General features: G+C 36.4%; 1 protein-coding gene and 1 pseudogene across 2 annotated transcripts; both read right to left on the reverse strand.

Annotated features, from left to right (window-relative positions):
• Nucleotides 1–1080: 1080 nt before the first annotated feature.
• LOC104602345 (uncharacterized) lies at nucleotides 1081–9303 on the reverse strand. Its single transcript, XM_010265993.2, has 9 exons — nucleotides 8879–9303; nucleotides 8175–8270; nucleotides 2859–2943; nucleotides 2518–2639; nucleotides 2313–2337; nucleotides 2130–2213; nucleotides 1985–2014; nucleotides 1554–1659; nucleotides 1081–1409 (listed from the first exon to the last, which is right to left on the reverse strand). The coding sequence occupies exons 1-9, from the start codon at nucleotides 8966–8968 to the stop codon at nucleotides 1346–1348; spliced, it is 702 nt and encodes a 233-aa protein (XP_010264295.1). The 5' UTR covers nucleotides 8969–9303; the 3' UTR covers nucleotides 1081–1345.
• A 4040-nt stretch (nucleotides 9304–13343) lies between these two features.
• LOC104602350 (cysteine-rich receptor-like protein kinase 29) lies at nucleotides 13344–18028 on the reverse strand (annotated as a pseudogene). Its single transcript, XR_016083690.1, has 6 exons — nucleotides 17508–18028; nucleotides 15671–15878; nucleotides 15344–15581; nucleotides 15059–15209; nucleotides 13648–13933; nucleotides 13344–13527 (listed from the first exon to the last, which is right to left on the reverse strand). The product of XR_016083690.1 is annotated as a cysteine-rich receptor-like protein kinase 29 (transcript).
• Nucleotides 18029–18271: the final 243 nt, after the last annotated feature.

Below are 18271 nucleotides of genomic sequence, written 5' to 3' on the forward strand. Positions count from 1 at the left end.
CCTGTTGTTCTTTTGACTAAACTCACTTGAACAAAATGTTTAATATTGAAAGAAGGGTCTCGCAGATGGTCGTATGGTTTATGTTCTATCATTTCCTTTTCTCGAATTATTTTCTATAGCCAAACTGGTTGCAATGTACTGAATAATGTTTGTAATTCCATGGTCATGCGTTAAAAGAGTAAATAAAATTCAAGCTCAACTGAGAATTGTAGAAATGTTAGCATAAATCTTTTTGGATGGGAAGTGAATCAGAGATCTACTGCTGGCAAAGGTTAATAAAGAATGAACCTGTAGCAATTAGTGCTACATGGGGTATTCTGAGATGTACATAATAAAAAGTTAAAAACATAAGGAATAAAAGAAAACATCATAATTGTTGTACAAGGCCTACTATAATTCTCTTTGGGCTTGGGTAGCTTTGCAGTTCTCCAGCTAAGAGTGGATTAAGGTTATGGAGATCAAACACTGGGGAATACAGAGATAGCTATCAAGTGAGATCTTCCAAGTGCTAACAAGAGTCACCACCCAATTGCCTCCTTGGTATGACTTGTATGATTGATTTCATGGCTAAGAGGCTCAAAATCTCTGTAAGCCAGAAGATGCACATTGGCTTAGGCCCTTAAGATGATGAGATTAGTTAACCCGGCACCACAGTATTAAGTGGTTGCATGTGATATTGAGTACCTTTCAATAAGGTTTAAATCTCTTGATGCAACTTACTGCTAAAATCAACTGACGTGATTTTGGCTCAAGTAGTATCCATATAAAAATTTCATATGATCTCCTATTTTCCTTAATGTCTAATAACATTGTTCCACAAGTTGAATATCAGTGTCAAGTTGAACATGGACATGCAATAGAAGGCTTATGGATGAGAATGCGATCACAATGTCTGAAATGTTTTCCAAGCTGACTTGACTCATGGCAATGTGGGTTGAAGCTCTTGTATATCCTTTTTGAGCTGATAATCTGAGTCTGGGTCCATTATTCATGCACAGTTTCCAGCAGTTCGGATTTATTGGAATTTCTTGGGGCTGTTTGATAATGATTGAATATGTTGTGTTTTAGTGGATAAACTAATTAAATAATAAAATATTCAACCATATTAATCAACTCAACTTCAGCTCCAGCCATTAAGGAGTTCACAATCTCTTCCATTACTTATCCACTAAAAGACAAAGCAACAAGTCATTCAGTTCAACCACATTAGCTGTTATAAAATGACACCTGAGATTTTGACTAGAGAGGTTCAGGATCCTCAAGCCCAAAACTACCTCATTGAAGACATAGCAGGTTCTGCATGTAAGAATATAATAAAATAATGATCATGTAAGCAAGTGGTACCTCAAGACAAGACGACAAGTCCTAGGTACATGGCTCCACAGAGAAACAAAAATGATATTAATCCCCTGTAATCAGATTTAAATATAAATTAGCTTCCAGAAGGATGAAATATTTGTAACTAGGGAGGGAAGCTGCATACATGTGGAACCATTAAGGCAATCGAGACACATTTACAACAAACAAGGGCAAGGGCAAGGGAAAACGCTCACCAGATAACTCCCCATGCAACACCATTGCAAGGGCATGGACAATGGTCTGCAAACTTTTCAGCATCACTGGTGTGAACTCTTCGGGATATTAGATCATCATATATATCTGCATAAATACAGGTGGTACAGGACATAATTTGGCATTACAGAACTAGATGGCTAACCCACATATTAGGGTTGATCAATTGGTTCGATTCCAGAATGCTGAACAAAAGAAAGGGCAGCCCAGTGCATGAGGCTACCGCCAATGTGGGGTCTGGGGGGCGGCAGATGCACACAGCCTTACCCCTGCACATACAGAGAGGCTGTTCCCAAGATTTGAACCCTGGTCACCCAGGTCAAAATGGAACAACCCAACCATTGCGCCAAGGCCCACCCTCAGAATGCTGAACAAAAGAAACCTGAAAGAAATCCTAGTAGAAGATACATACCATATACTGAAAACAAGCTGTTCATTACACCTACAATGTGCAGATTGATACAGTCAACATACTTTCTTCCAGAAAAACAAAAATAGAAAACACTTTGCAGTCTGTTGCATAAAGAAAAGAAATTGCATAAGCATAAAGCATATACCAATGAACATAATGATGTATCTAAGAATGCGGACTTTCGTCGTTTCTTGTAAAAGCCAAATTACGGCAAGGAAAATGATAAACCCTGGGAAGTTCAGTAAAGACATTAGAATTGTGTTTGTATTTTATTGAAAACTATGAATATTAGAGAAAGCAAAAGTTGTCAAGAGCTTGAAAAAGTTACCAATACAAAGTCCTCGAAGTGTCCACTGTTAAATAGGAAAAAGATAATCAATAAGCCAAAGATGATCAAGAAGCCAAGTAAACAGGCAGGTGTGAAACTCAGAAGTTTTATGAAAAATAACATCAGAATGTTGCATTTGCATAGGATAGGACAAATATGTTTAGCAGAGACTCTTATCAATAATCTAAATATAAGAAGTACTCACATTTTTAGCAACAAATAGTACAATAAGCAAGGCTATACCAAAACATGCAGCAGCAATTCTTGCAGTTAGAAGATTTGTAGATGCCAGTATAAGAACCATTCCCCAAAATGAAGAACCAATGTCTGGAAAGTTCCATACAATTTCAAAGCCACTAAAAAAATCAATAACAAATACAGAATGGTATTAACTTAAATTTTAGATGGATCCGAGAAAACTAACTAGTTAAGGATACTAGGCCCAATCATGAATTTTGCAAATCTAGCATTGCTGCAAATGAAATTCCAACAAACTGAAATGAGATCTTATGAGACCAAAAAAAGATAAGGACAGAAGTACATTACATCCAGCAGGCAAAATTAACCAATATACACCACCACGAGTTTGTGTAACTCCACCTTCATTTGCATGAACTTGGATCCCCTCCACCTGCATATTTAAGTAGAATATCCTTGTTCAGAAGCAACTCTAGAATCTAGAGTCGACAGATAAAATTATAACCATAGAGTCGGGAGAATCCTAATCAAATAGTGGAACTAATCATCAGAAATTGTTTGTACTTGTAGAAGAACAGCATAGAAAACCAATAAAAACATCATAAATTATTTCACCAAATAAACATTACTAGTTGCAGGTACAGTCTTGACTCTTGAGCATATAAATTTTGAGAGAGAATGGTGAAGTATTTTATTAAATAATCTAAAAATGTATATAAACCTTGCCCAGTAAGGCACTGGACAAGGCAAGTATTAACTTTATACATCCCCAAAACCACTATTCATCAAATGAACAAATCATACAAAAAAGATTGCTATGACAAAAAAAGAGCAGAAAGGAATATTCTTGAAAAAACTTGTGTGTCGCCACCAATGAGTAAATCCTACCCCAACTGCCTTTTAAAACTCTCTCTTTTGAACTGAACTTGTCTTCAAAAAGCCTCCTGTTTCTTTCCTGATTGACAACAGCATTGCTGCCAGCACAACCTTCCAAACAATCCTTCCTTTCCCTGACAAACCACCCACATTCTAGATCTTTAGCAAATCCATCAAGTTCCTTGGGAAACACAGCTGAACTCCAAGCACCCTCAGAGATTTCATCTGTATCTCCCAAGTGAAGCTACAATGCAGAAAAAGATGCTCCACCTCCTCAGAATTGTTGCCACACAGCACACATCTACTGGGTTCTACCATCAAACCTCTCTTTGATAAATCGTCAACTGTTAAGCACTTCCCTAAAACTGTCACCCACACAAAGAGGGACTTTGAGGGGAGCACCGGAGCAACTGATCTCCAGACCCTATATTCAGGGAAAGAAACCTCCTCAACATTACACAGACTGCTATTAAAAGATTTGACTGTGAAATTTCCTGAATTCTCCCCTAACCAAATTCTCTTATTCATCCTTGCACTGTCCACCCTAAATGTATTAAGGATTTGCGTCAATTCTTCCCATTGATCTACTTCCCAATCATTCAGGCTCCTTCTAGAAATAGGATTCCAAACTCCCACGCCTCCTTCCTGAGAGAACACCTCCGATACCAAATATTCCTTGTTGAGAGCAATTTCACATAAAGTTGGAAATCTGTTCTTGAGAGGGATAACCACCACACCATACCTCTTGCCAGAAACTAACTCTTGACCCATCTCCTATTTCCAGCTTTATCCCCTGTTTGAAATCCCTTGTTACTTTCTGCATGCCCCTCCACACTGCACATCCATAAGAAAGATTTGATTCACTTGGCTCCCAGTTTGAATTCCTTGAACCCTATTTAGCCAATATCACTCTTTTCCAATGATTTGTGTGTTGTTCATTCCACCTCCAAAACCACATCCCTAGGCAAGCCACATTGAAATTTCATAATTTTCTTATCCCTAAACCTCTTGCCTTTCTTGGCCTACAGACTTAACTCCAATTGACTAAGTGGAACTTGAACTCTTCATTCCACCCCTGCCACAGAAAATCTCTCATTTTCCTCTTCAAAATCTTGGCCTTACTAGTTGGGATGGGGAACAGGGACAGTAGATAAGTGGGGAGAGAGAGAAGACAGAACATTTTTGCTTAGTGTTAGTTTTCCACCCTTTGACAAATACTCTGATTTCTCTCAAAGTGGCATTCCCAAATACTTTGTCAGCAATTTCCCAACTTTTCAACCCACTATATCTGCCAACATGTCTAAATTATGATCATCCCCCACCACTAAGCCTCAAAATTATTTTAACTCATACAATTTTGTTTAATAACCTATTCAATACCATAATTGGTTTGTAGGTGAGTTAGACAAATGGAACAACAAAACTCTTAATTGCAACTTAATTCTTTGTATGAAAATTTTGAATAAAAGGATTGAACCATGTGAATTGTACAAGTATCTTGAAAGACACCGAAGGGAGTGTTAATCAGTATAGTTTCTAACTTTACACCCATGGGGTATATCTTTATATCTATTATTTTCTTAGCATGGTTTTTTTGTACCTCAAGACAAGGCCCTATATAGAGTGAAATGACAGAAGAAACCCATCTAATTGATGCAAGTTGGCTTTCCTAGCAGAGCTATTTTGGTAATTTCATCAAAATAGAAGATTAGGGCCATGTAAAATGGAATGATGGAAGAGAACTGTAGTCAGCGAAAAGTGAGGATTAGGCTTCACTAAGAGTTGTGAGGAATCACTCCTTAAGAGATGGTTAAGAGTTCCTTTTTGAAGCAAAGGGTGCCATTTTGTGGAGAATCACCCATTTTTCTACAGTATGGGGCATATGTCATATGGACAGAATGGAATCAGAGAAGTTTTGAAGAAAAGTCCCATCCTTTGCACAGGATATGAAAAGATATCAGCTCCTTCATCATGGATTAGGTTTTGTTTCATATGCACTTCAAAGGAAGAACCAGATTAAATTTTAAGATATCGCGGAGCACTAAGGTTTGCTTCTGTCTTCTTTTGATGTTTGTCTTACTCTAAAGAGCACAATGTTTAAAAAGGTCATTTTGTTCTCTTGATCTACAGTTGTCCACATCAGTTTATTCTTTCCGTTCCTCTTATTGCTTCTCAACCCCTCAGATTTTGTTTTGTTTTCTTTTTGAATTTTAAAAAAATAAAAAATTAAATATGGGGCTATTTTAACTCACCCATAATCAATTCAGTTTCCCTTTAATTAGGAAACTGAATGTAATAACTCCCCTATATAATATGGGCAACTTTTAACACCAGTCCATGCACCACATGGATCTCTTCCGGCAGTATTAATAAAATTTTGTTAAGTTACCAATTGAAAAAAAAAAAGTTCAGAATAGGCTTCAGTTATTGATTAATTGGATAATACTGTTAAACAAAGTTATTTTACAGAGTAACTACATGCTTTAACTCTAGCAGGGTTATAAAATTAATCTCTCAGTTTTCTTCATTGTAATAAAGCAGTTGAAAACGTTATGTCTCCAAAAGCGTTCAATGGGAAAGAAAGAACCAATGTTTCAAAAAGCATGTGAAGTGTGTGCCTAGAGCATTTGAATTATGACTCATGCCCCTAAGTGGTGGAACCCCTTGCATTACGTCTCCATGTTCTAAAACATTGGAACGAATCAAAGGGTGTTGTATCACCATTACTTTACCTCATTTAAATCCTTCAAGCTGAAACCAAAAGGTTAGAATAAGGCTTTATTGATTAATTTTGTGAGTTGTTGGAATTTTCTGACTGATTGATGTGAACTTTAGAGCCAAAACTTAACTTGAAAAAAATATAAAAAGGTATACTACTGATCAATGAGCAGAATTGGGTTTGGAAAAGGGTACTAAAAGAATGCTAAAGAATCTTTAGAATTTGTTGATAATAGTTCTTCCAATCTGCCAAAAGTGGTATCTTATTTCCCCAATAGATCCAGGCTTATGGATTTTTCTTCGTACTCAAGTTCTTGGGGCTACAAAACAGGGACAACCCATCCCCATACCCTTAACCCCCAAACCCTGGTCGCAATGGGATTTGATCCAGTCTCTGCTAAAAACAGCCGGAGATCCCACCAACTGACCCACAATCAATTGGTTCAGGTTTATGGATTTGGATGATCATATTTGTTCTTTGAAAAGGTGGATATGTTGTTTGTTTTTCGGTAAGGCGGGGGGGGGGGGGGGGGGGGGGGGGGGGGGAGTTGGTCAATGGGAACAATCCCACATTCTTTTTGCAGATTCTTGTAGGACCCACGGAAAAGTTACTTTCCTTGGGTGTCACTAACCTGGTCCTGGTGGGTAAATAACTAACTTGGGTATCACTTGCTCTTCTCCCAGGTGGATAAATAACTTTCCCACCTGGTGGGAAAGTTGCCAGCACATGATGGGACAATATTGTCCCTTCTAATTTTATCTTTTTAAGGATAAAATGTCATTATCTCACTAACCTGGGAAATAAAAGAACACAGGTCCAGGTAAATGGCCAAAAGAAAAACGAATGGGGAGAGGTTCTGAGGTGTTACACTTGCTTATCTTCTGATTCTATGTTGTAAAAATTTTATGATTTATGATATGATTCACAATTTGAATCATGAACCTCAAGGGTTCCAATTTGAATCTTATGCCCAAATCCTTTTCAAAATCATATGATTTTTGTTTGAATCCTACAATTTGATTCATTAATCTTATTATTTATATGATTCCTGTGATTTACTACAATTCAAATAAGTTCAATTAAGGATTAGTTCTCTACTTTGTCATTTTTTGTTTATATTTATTTTTGTCAAGGGAGACTTGTTTTTAAGCCCTTACTAGAAAATGATTTATATACGTTATTTAAGACCAGACATTGAGTTTATTTTCTATTATATGTATTTTAAAGAGCCAATATGTGGATTATTTGACCTTCAAGTCAAACTTGATAATATCATCTTAGGCTTGTATTATTAATATATGTGGTAAATTCTATTGCTTTATGTGCGTATATGGTAGTTATGGATTAAAAATAGGATAAAATCATTTTTCTATACATATTTAACTTTTTCATATATCTTTATTTAATTTTTTAGCAAGTTTATAAAAAATAGAAATAATCTTACGATTTACGATTCCATTAACTTTCTCTACAATTTATGATAGAATTATGATTTTCAGAACACTGCTTCTGACTCAAATTCCTAAATCTACAAAAACTTGGGAGGTTTAAGAAAAACTAACAGGTTTCAATCTTAGAGCCCATGACAGAGTCAAATGGCTAAACAAAACTCATGCATCTGGCCCCAAATAGTTGGGGTATGGCTTTGCTAATTTAATTGGAATTGAACAGTTAAAAATCTTAGAACTAACTGGAATACCATATGAAAACAGGTAATAGGTCAAATAGTAATTAGAACCAGTAATTATCTAGAAACAAATGCAGTGGCCTATGAACTTCATCAGTAAAGAAATATGTATTTACAATTTTACATGTTTCTAAATAAAGTAAAAATACAAACACACGTGCACAATACATTTTTAATTATGTTAAATTCATTCGATACATACACACATACATGTATTTAATTATATTAAATACAAAAACACATACACAATCTATTGTATATAAATGGTGGCTATTAATTAGTTGAAAAAGAAAATATAGTCTCTTTATTACATGCTGCCTGTATGTATCTATAATTTATCAATTTATGTATGTGGAAAGTGAGAAGAGATATAGGTTCTTACATGACCACATGTTAGTTTGCAAGCAATAGCATGACTTGCTTCGTGGAGAAAAACAGTGATGAGCTTGAATGGTGTCAAAAATATTGTCCTCCAAAGCTACAAGGAACCAAACAGAATTAAAATCAAAGAAATGTTAGCAAACAACAAAAACAAATAACACAGCCATAAATTCAAAATCTGATAAGAAGATAGATCGACCGTCTGAAATTTCTTTCCCGCAATCGTTCCATGTGTTAATCCAACTAGATTATGGCTAATATACTTACTGTCCTGGATCTCTGATCTACTGGTAAAGCAAATACAGAATCTCAATATCAAAATATCTAATGAAGGAAAACAAATGTGAAAGCTCCAAACCTCAGAAGGAAGTCCTGAAGCACTTCACATTAAATCAATTACTGTTAGTTTTAACGGCTGCCAATTCTTCAAAAAGTTGTGAATTTAAGCTAACAAGAAAGACTAAGAACATAATGCCACGCCCACTAATGTGAATACAATAACAGAAGGATTATTCGTGAAGAAAATTGTTCAATCAAAACCATTTGCCTTTCTGTAGAACTCCATTTCTAAAATCTACTAGACTCTAGACATATCCAATGGCCCCAACGCACCACCAACTCAAACACAGAATGACAGAAAAGAAAGAAGCTTTTTCTCAAAAATAGGAGTACCCATGAACATGAAAGAAATGAACTAAAACATACCGCGAGGATTGCAACAGTACAGATTCCTACGGTCGTCAGAAACACGACCTGGTCATGCTTACAACAGTTTTTGAGCTCCCAATTCGGCATCCCTAATGCGTATTGTCAAGACACAAATAGACCAATTAAACTATTCCGAGGTCAAATGAACCAAAAGAATGGAAGAATACAGGGAAGAATCAAATGGGTGTCCACGGTAGTTGAGATCTGGTGAACACAGAGAGAGATAGAGAGAGGGAGTTTCAGAGGTTCCTTCCTCCCTTTCTCTCTCCTGTTCTCTATCTGAATGGGCGAAACCGGAACGTTGGTGGAAATGTCAAGCGCCTTATGCCGTGTTTAGAGCTTCAAAATTTTTAATTTCTGTGGGTTCATGTCCGAGACAACTCTCAGGAAGGATTGGCTAAACTGCATTTAGCTTGCTATGCTACTCCATTGAAGTCGTCCTTTCCACTTCAAAGACGAGACCAACGGCAACCACGAGGTCCACGACCCGGCCCGATATCCTCTTGCCAGTAATAAATTTATGGCCCCACCCCAAAAGGTGCGGGTCCCATGTATTTTATTACTGACATATAACAATATCATTGATTTTACAGCCTGTTGAACAGCCAACGCGTTCAACTAATCCTTAGAACTTAGACCCCATACGTTGAGTAAGAGTAACATCATCGACCATGACCACAAGGTCCATAACTCCATTAGGCCAAACGGGTTGAATCTGGAGCGGATCTATTCAATCCATACCTTATCTATTTAGGTCCTGTTTGGTTCGCGGGATTAAGGGTCTGGAATTGAAATCAGAATGGGCTATTTCGATTCCAACTGTCTGATTGGGTAAAATTAGAATTTCATTCTCATTCTTTCTGGAATGGCTTTCTCCCATTCGAGAAAATGACCATTCCTTGCCCTATGAAATCCTATTCCTACTGATTTCAATTTCCATTCTCATTTTTATCTAAACCAAACCTATTATAGGAATGGACCATTCTGATTCCAATTCCGATTCTAATTCCAAGAAAAATGTGCTCGGATATCATACCCGGATCATTTGTAAGGATCCATTCCTAGTAAAAAAAAAGTTTCATGGGAGTTTTTGAATTCCTTTTATTCATGATTACTGTCGGTATTTGGTATCTAAATCTGATGGATAAGATTCAATAAGAAATGAAATATTGTGATCCAATGTATTTACAATCTCCCTAGTCCCTACCTAACAAATTCAAAAGAAAAATACCTCCATGATAGGGTTCATGTCCGGTTTAAATTTTAATCGAACCCCACTGTAAAATTGAGTTCTAATCAGTCGCCCACAACATATCTCCGCCGTATACCGAAAACATCTCCCGATAATAATATCTGCTTTAAACTCCATCGTCTTCACTTGAAGCTAGGGACAAGAATTTCAATTATATGGGGCTTGGCTTAGGGTTTGGGCCCATAAAAAAAAATTGACAAATTCAATCCCAAACACGACCCAAATTGCATCCCTTTATGGATTAAAAGAAAACGCACAGTGGCTTGTGTCTCCAAAGTGAGCCAAAATCTCCTTTCCATAAAAAAAGCTGTATATACAACATCCAATATATTAAATTTATAGGAAGATATTTCTAATGCGTGATTGAATGCTTGTACTCTTGAGTGCACAAGCTTGGAAGAGATCCCATCTTCAACCTTCAGGCATGATTCCACATTAACATTTTCCAACCATAAAAATTGTCGATGATTAAGGGAGTCTCACTCATCATGTTCAACCCTCATAATACAGATAGATACCCTCATACCCATTTGAGTCCAAATCATCTAATTAAATGTTCGTTTGGGAGGGTTGAAGCGCAGCAGCTTTTGGATTTCCATGGCGAATCCTACACAGTCCTTTAAGCTATGTTTGACGAAACATCCAGAGAGCCCACGATGTGGATCTCAAGATTCAAAGTATTAATACGTTCTGGTACGCTGAAAGGGGTGCATCAACCTTTTGAATCTTGTGTATGTATGTTTTTTTAACTCTTTTTTCTTTAGGCTGTTTTTGGTTTAAAAAAAGGTAGGAAAATATTTACAAATCTTGTATAAATTTTTTTATCTTTCCTTCATTTCCTTACATTTTCCTTCAAACCAAATATGGCCTTAGAATAGGTTTTGGAATTGGTTTAATCGAGTGTGCTCAAACCTAACAAATGCTTCAGCTTAATCATTTCTCTAGATCTCTCCCCCTTTTTGTCTATTTGAGGAACAAAGGGACCGACACTCTCTTTTCATTTCAATGACAAAACCAATTAATTTGGAGAGAAATGTGATTGTTAGTACAAAGAGACAAAACTGAGACGTGTGAAAGATTAGTAGGAAAAGAAGGCGACAACGAAGGAAGTAACAAATATCAAATTGGATGGGCCAGGCTAGCCTAAGGCTGTCAATGGTCCAAAACATGATAAAGATACCTCAAGGAACGTATGTTTATTATGATTTACATGATCTACCTGTAATAATTTCATATAATATATGATGTCTAAATTTGCCATATTAGGTATATATATATATATATATATGTTATTTTAAAAAGGAATATACATGTAAAAAGTTTTTAAATGTTGTTCTCGTTTTCCCCACGGTTGTATTTGGTTTGAAGGAAAAAGTAGGGAAAAGAAGGAAAAGGTAAGAAAATCTTTATAAATCTTGTATAGGTTTTCCTAAATTTTTCTTCCTTTCCTTATCTTTTCCTTCAAACCAAACATAGTATAAAGGTTCCATTTTGAAGAAGTACAAATACAAAAATGTAGAGTGCAAAATCTTGTATTTTATATGTATTTGTACTATACATATTTGTATTTGTATTCCTTCCAAATTGAGCCGAAGTAAAGATAAAAAATGCAAAGTTTTCAGAGGCAAATAGTTGGCAGGTTGTTATTTGCTTGCCTTTGTTCAGTGTTTTTAAAACTGATCTAAAAATAAAACGGCTTTACCATTCAAGCGGTAGGTCAGAGGTTCAACCATCCAGCTCAAAATGTCAATCCATAGCATCATAATTATATAAAATAAATAAGTATAAAAGTGTATAAAATTATAGAATATTGTAAAAAAAAGGACATGCCTATTCTAATCGGAATTGGATTGTGTGCAGGGAATTCGAGTTTGAATTCGATTGATTTTTTTGGATTTAGGATTTTAATCTGATTCGGATTGAAGTTACCTATTTCAGCAGTTGAATGGTCACAATTGCTGAATGTAATATCATTAAAACAAAATCTACAATTAGTAATTTTTACTCAAAAGTTTTGAAACAATTCTGTAATCTATAAAATTTAAATTTTTATTTCAAAAATTTTGAAATAATCTATAATTTATTAAGAACAAATGAAAACCTATGGTCAAGAAAGAAAACGGTACATGAGAACTCTATGGTCAAAAAGAAAACCTAGGCGAGAAAAGAATGATGACGGCAAGAAAAGAACGACAACAGCAACTTGGTTGTTGCTAAGAGTGAGAGTTGAGAGAGGAGAGAATGGCAGCAACTTGACAAATGGCAAGGTGAGTTAGGCGACGGAAAGAGAGAAGAAGTGAGAAGAAAATGTCGAATGAGGGTTTAGGATTTTAGGGTTGACCAACTAGGGATTCAAGGAATAGATTTCCTCATTTCCTCAAAATGTCAATCCAGTCCAATATGAGTCCATTACAAATGGACCAGGTCCAATTCAATCCAATAAATATTTTGAACCATTTTGGAATGGTCCAACTCAATGTCTGGACCTTCCAATCTGTTCAAATCCGTTTTAATTTAGATTGGTTTCAATCCAAACCCGATCCATTGACACCTATATTCTTATCTTATATCAATATACTAGATATTGGCGTAATCCAACCCAATCCAATGTAAATATATTCCGGGCCAGGTCCAATCCAATCTAATAAATATTTTAGACTGGATTGATCAATCCAATATGTCTTGTTAGTCCGTCAAACCGGTCCATTTGACACCCTTACCATCAAGGTAGAGAAAAAAGCAAACAGGTATCCCAGTGCAAATACATGGGGTGGGTGGTAATTGGTAGCTTGCTGGAATCTGCTCAAAGAAAAGCGTGTACAGCTGGCTATGTAACCAATTAAGAGTAAACAAACAGGTCCGAGTGATCACTCTTGACTGGTTAAGTAGCTGACTGTACACGTCTTTGTTTATAGCAGACCTGGAGTGGATGGTAGCCTAGTATTTAGAATTGCACTTTTTTGTTTCCATTTGAAAGGGCAGCGCAGCAGCATCTGGCTTTCTAAGGTGGGTCCCACATGGATAGCCTGTAAAGTTCTATTTGGTGAAAAATCCAGAGAGCACTAATCTGCTGTCGCCTGCCCTTCGTGATCTAAAGAGCCCTGCAACTATAGCTTCCCTGTCCCTGGCACTAGCACTGCTTAAACACTATGTCATATGTTATCCAATGGGCGTACCAGATACAAATTAAATTTACACTAAAACTTGAAATATTGATAGAGCACCATTGTACAGGTATCCCAGTATCATATTTATATCTATAGCAGCATCATAGTCTTTTGTTGATAATTTACCAGAAACTTGAATACCAATATGATACAAAAGAGCGCCTCCACTTTTATTGTACAGCACTACTTCCAATGAGTTCTAGTTATGAATACAGACTTCAAGAATTCTGTACAGAAGAAATAAATTAATATATGGATGTCATCTACCTTCATCCACAAAAGAAACAGAGATAGAGTTCCTAGAATAATCCTCGACTACACTACTATTGTAGAAAGCTTAGTCATACCAGTGGTGCTTTCAGTAGCATTAGTGGCAGTGAGAGTGAGAGCAGAAGAAGTGGTAGTCCAACGTCCACCTCGGCCTTGAATCCCTGGATTCCCAGGGTTTGGCAAAGTAAATGAGTCACTTAAAAGCATGAGATGAACAGAATTCATGTCAGGTCTGTCGGCAACACTTGCTTGACAACACAGTAAACCTAGCTGAACACACATCGAAGCCTCATCTGGATTATAATCGGTAAGGGACGGGTCCACTATCTCTAATACCTTGCTTTCTTGAAAAAGTTTCCATGTCTATAAAGGCAGGCAAAGGCATGTAAATGAGAGGGCTTGACGCTTATTGATTTGCAGAAATAGCATTAATTACTAATGAAAGCTTGGTTCATAGACAATGGGAACTAAGATATATAATATGTAATATATGATGTTTTCTTGGTTCTGGTCATAAGTTGTAAACATATTTCTTCTGGCACAAGCACAACCTATTGATCTATGCCATGCAATCAATAAGATATACTGGATAGTTCAAACCCAAATTTCTCACTAATTGTAATTGGGCAATCTTAACCAGTGAATACCAATTTTTTACTAGATGGACATATTAGGGAAAAGTAATCTATTATAATTTGAAGGGGCTAGAAAAACTAGTGGCAGAGCATAAGGGAGTTCCCTCTCGATTTAGAAAATCCCCTTATATATATATATATATGATCCCTCCTAATCATTAACACCAGCTTTACTTTTGGTGTCACTATAGGCTTCACTTGGAATCAGTGTAAAACGTCATTCGTATAAAAAATACATTAATCACTTTTTACACTGAATCAAAAAGTGATCATTGCTTTTTTGAAAATAGTAATGGATGAAATTGTGCAAAGTTTTGCATAATAAAATTTATGTATCTTTTACATTGTAAAACTTTAGAATTGATGAGGTTTTATATTGATTATCGGCATAAAATTACACTCCATCCAAATGCACATAAAACTGAACTGGAGTACAATTTTACATCGATAATAATTATACCCTCTTTCCAAATGCATACAAAATCGAACCAATGTAAAATTTACATCGGTTCTTGATTTACATCGCATCCAAATGCAACTTTGTTTGGTACAATGACGTTTTGTTGTCATTGTATTTTGGATTTGATCAATATGAATTTATGAGAGAGATTTTTCTATTTACATTTTGAATTGATCAATACAAATACAAATTGTTATTTCTACTTAAAACATCAAATTTGATGCGTCTCAAACATGTGTATTTTTTAATTGAAATGACACTCATATGTGATGTGGAAACACATTTCCCTCATAACATATTAACATGCAATTTGTAGTAGATTTAATGGATTTTGTTATATATAAAAGTCAGCGGTGTCAAGTTAACTTACATAACTTGCCAAAAAAGAATTACATATCTCAAGAGATCAGCCTTTTCTTCATCCAACTTCCGCTCATGATTCTTTCTCCCACTGACAATCTCCAACACCAAAATCCCAAAACTGAAGACATCAGCTTTCACAGAAAGGTATCCTCGCATCGCATACTCAGGTGCCATATAACCACTGAATTTACCCAAAAAGAAATGCTTAGTTTCCATACCACTTCTGATCTTATATTGAAAACCACTCTAGTAAGTGACAATAAAATATGTTGGGAAAATTGACAGCAAAAGAAACATAGGAAAGAAACTACTCACTGAGTACCAGAAATTCTAAATGTGTTTACGTGGGTGTCATCCCCAGGAAAAAGCCTTGCTAAGCCGAAGTCTGAAATCTTTGGATTCAGCTGCCCATCTAACAATATATTACTGGCTTTAATATCTCTATGAATAATCCTCTCTGGAGCCTCTTCATGAAGGTAGAGAAGTCCCCTTGCTATACCAATAATTATCTCAAATCGTTTTGGCCAATCCAATGATGCAGACTTGCTCTTGTCTGAACAATTCAAGTAAAATTACCACCAAGTTACATTTTCTTTCCTCGGTGCTATAGATACTTATGCCATACAGGAAAAACTGTCATACCAAAGAGGAAGCAATCAAGGCTCTTGTTTGGCAGATACTCGTAGACAAGCATCTTCTCTGGTCCTGCACAGCATCCCAACAATGTCACCAAGTTTTTGTGCTGAATTTTTAGTAACAATTTCACCTCATTCATGAATTCTTTCAGTCCCTGTCTTGAACTCAATGATAGCTTCTTTACAGCTACTTCTTGACCATTTGGCATCAATCCCTGTTGGAAAATAAACAACACATTTAGATTAAACAAAACATTAACCAGATGGTAACTTACAAGAGAAATCCGTTGGTAATCTAGGAGTGATCATATGACCTCTTAATATATATATGAGTGGAAAATGTGAAATATAATAGATCTAGGGGGTTTTATTCTACAAACACCCTGACAATTCTCATATCACATTCTTCATGCGGCCATCCTCAAACTCAAATACACAAGCAACTTCTAACAGTTGCCTATACTACAAGTTTAAACTTTGCTCACTTAACATCTAGCCACGCAATGGTGATATCTCCCATATGTTAAATTCATATGGAGTTGCTGATATACAATTGGATTCCCATGCCTTTGTAATGTATGCAGAGTTTTTTTCTTGGAGGGAATCCCGACTCTCCTGATACAAAATTGATTAAGTGAAGGCTGCTTTAGTAATTAATGTGCAAACTAGGGTAGGTTTTATTAAATACATGAAACCAATGTTTTAAAAAACAACATCGAAACCGGAACTGTTCTGGCCACCGGTTTCTGGGTAGATGGTTCAACTGCTCTGTTCAAATGGATGGCTTATTCTGATAAAATAAATTTTAAAAAAATAATTAAAATTTAAAAACGGCCAAAACTGTTGAACAGGTCAAAGGTTTGCTGACTGATTCAACAGTTTTTCGGCTAGAAACTGGATTTAGGGTAAAATGGAACCAGTTGCTTGAACGGTTTCTGAGCCAAATGGTCCAACCGTCCAAGTCAATAGTGATTCGAAAACCATGTATGAAACTATAAAGGATGTTTAAGTAAATGATCCTGCAACCTGAATAGAGCATATCGATGGCCTAATAGCTTTTTCTTTTTTTATCGAATCATTCACCTTTGCCCCCATAGGGCGTATTTCAATTTTCTTTGGCATAAAAATAACCCTTCTCAGAGATGGTGAGAGCGGCTCGAAACCTCATCTCACCTGGTTGGCCCCGATGACCTAATAGGTGAGATGGTCACTGACCAAATCTAATCATGCATGAGACTAGCATTGTGTTTAGTACCGTTGCAACGGACTGTTGAGGTGAGATATTTCGTTCGAGGTGGAGAATTTTGGAGTGATCAACACGGATTGTTGTGTCAAATGATCAGTACCACATATGCACCATTTTTCCACAGTTGAGGTGACCTTAATCAATTCAAAACTTTAAGCTCATTTTGGAAAGAGTATAAACACAAATATGTATAACATAAATATATATAAAATAATATGAAATATAAGATTTTGCATTCAACATATTTCTATTTCTTTCAAAAGTATAAATATAGAGTGAAAAATCTTATATTTTATATTATTTTATATGTATTTATACAATACATATTTGTGTTTATACTTTATATTCCTTTCAAACTGAGCCTTACCGGTAAAAACAGCAACGATACAAAATACAACTTATGACTTATGAGAGCCACCGAAGCACGGAGCAACGTGAGTGTACTAGCATAATCGGAATCATCTCCCGAAAGTCAAGGTAATAAGATTGCAACCTCGGTTCCGAAACGAAACGTACTTTCATTCGTTCGACCGACCAACTTCAGCTCTCATTTAACCGATGCCGTTTTCAGAAGAAGGTAAAACAGTATTCATTATACCTTATAAACAGGGCCGAATCCGCCGTGACCGAAGCTGATTTAAGTCGGAGAAAAAACCAGTTGCGATTTGCAGGCTCCGAAGCTCGAAAATCAGACCGCAAGAATTTATGTAGTCGTCTTCTTCTCCACTTCCGCCATCGGGGCCCTTGCTTTTCTCTCTGCTCCTCCGCCAACACCTACACAATTTATGCAGAAACTCCACCAATCCAACCGATCGACTAGAGATCTGAACCATCTCTATCGACTTTTCCCTGAATGATAGCACCTGATGAAACGATACAACGGAGGAAGTAGCGAGCCGTTATCTCCTTTTGTACATTTCGGTAAGGATCTGGTAATATTGAAGTTCGCTTCGATCGAAGCGAAGCTTCATTTTCAAATGAGATTTTTTATTGGGGTTTTACTGTTCAGTCCGAAACCAAATTCCACGCCAGTGGGGCTCGCATATTTTACAGTGAAATCCATGAATTTAATACTGGCGTTCCACAGCCCGCGTTCAGCTAATCCGAATTCTCCAATGGCGCAGTGTTTCTTGTGAGAGTTTTTCATTCAATCAATTTCGAGTTGATGAGGTATAGCTATCTGATTTGTTGACTTGGTCTTTTCCATAGTTGACGATCGTTTTCATCTGAACAATTTGTTGCTTACGTCAACCTCAGCGAGATTTTTTCTCTTTTTTAGACAGTGGCTCGTAATTCACTACGGCCTACGGGCTAATGAAAACAGACGTGTATACAACGGGCTACAGAACCAGGACTCGGTCG

Source organism: Nelumbo nucifera, chromosome 3, assembly GCF_055504915.1.
Source record: "Nelumbo nucifera cultivar China Antique chromosome 3, China Antique-T2T, whole genome shotgun sequence".
NCBI lineage: Eukaryota > Viridiplantae > Streptophyta > Magnoliopsida > Proteales > Nelumbonaceae > Nelumbo > Nelumbo nucifera.

Coding starts and splice junctions, on each gene's coding strand:
- LOC104602345 (XM_010265993.2), bottom strand. CDS start 8,968: ATGCCGAATTGGGAGCTCAAAAACTGTTGTAAGCATGACCAGGTCGTG. Junction 2,640..2,858: donor GTTAATTTTGCCTGCTGGAT/GTAATGTACTTC, acceptor GGAACTTTCCAG/ACATTGGTTCTTCATTTTGG. Junction 2,338..2,517: donor TACTATTTGTTGCTAAAAAT/GTGAGTACTTCT, acceptor CCTATTTAACAG/TGGACACTTCGAGGACTTTG.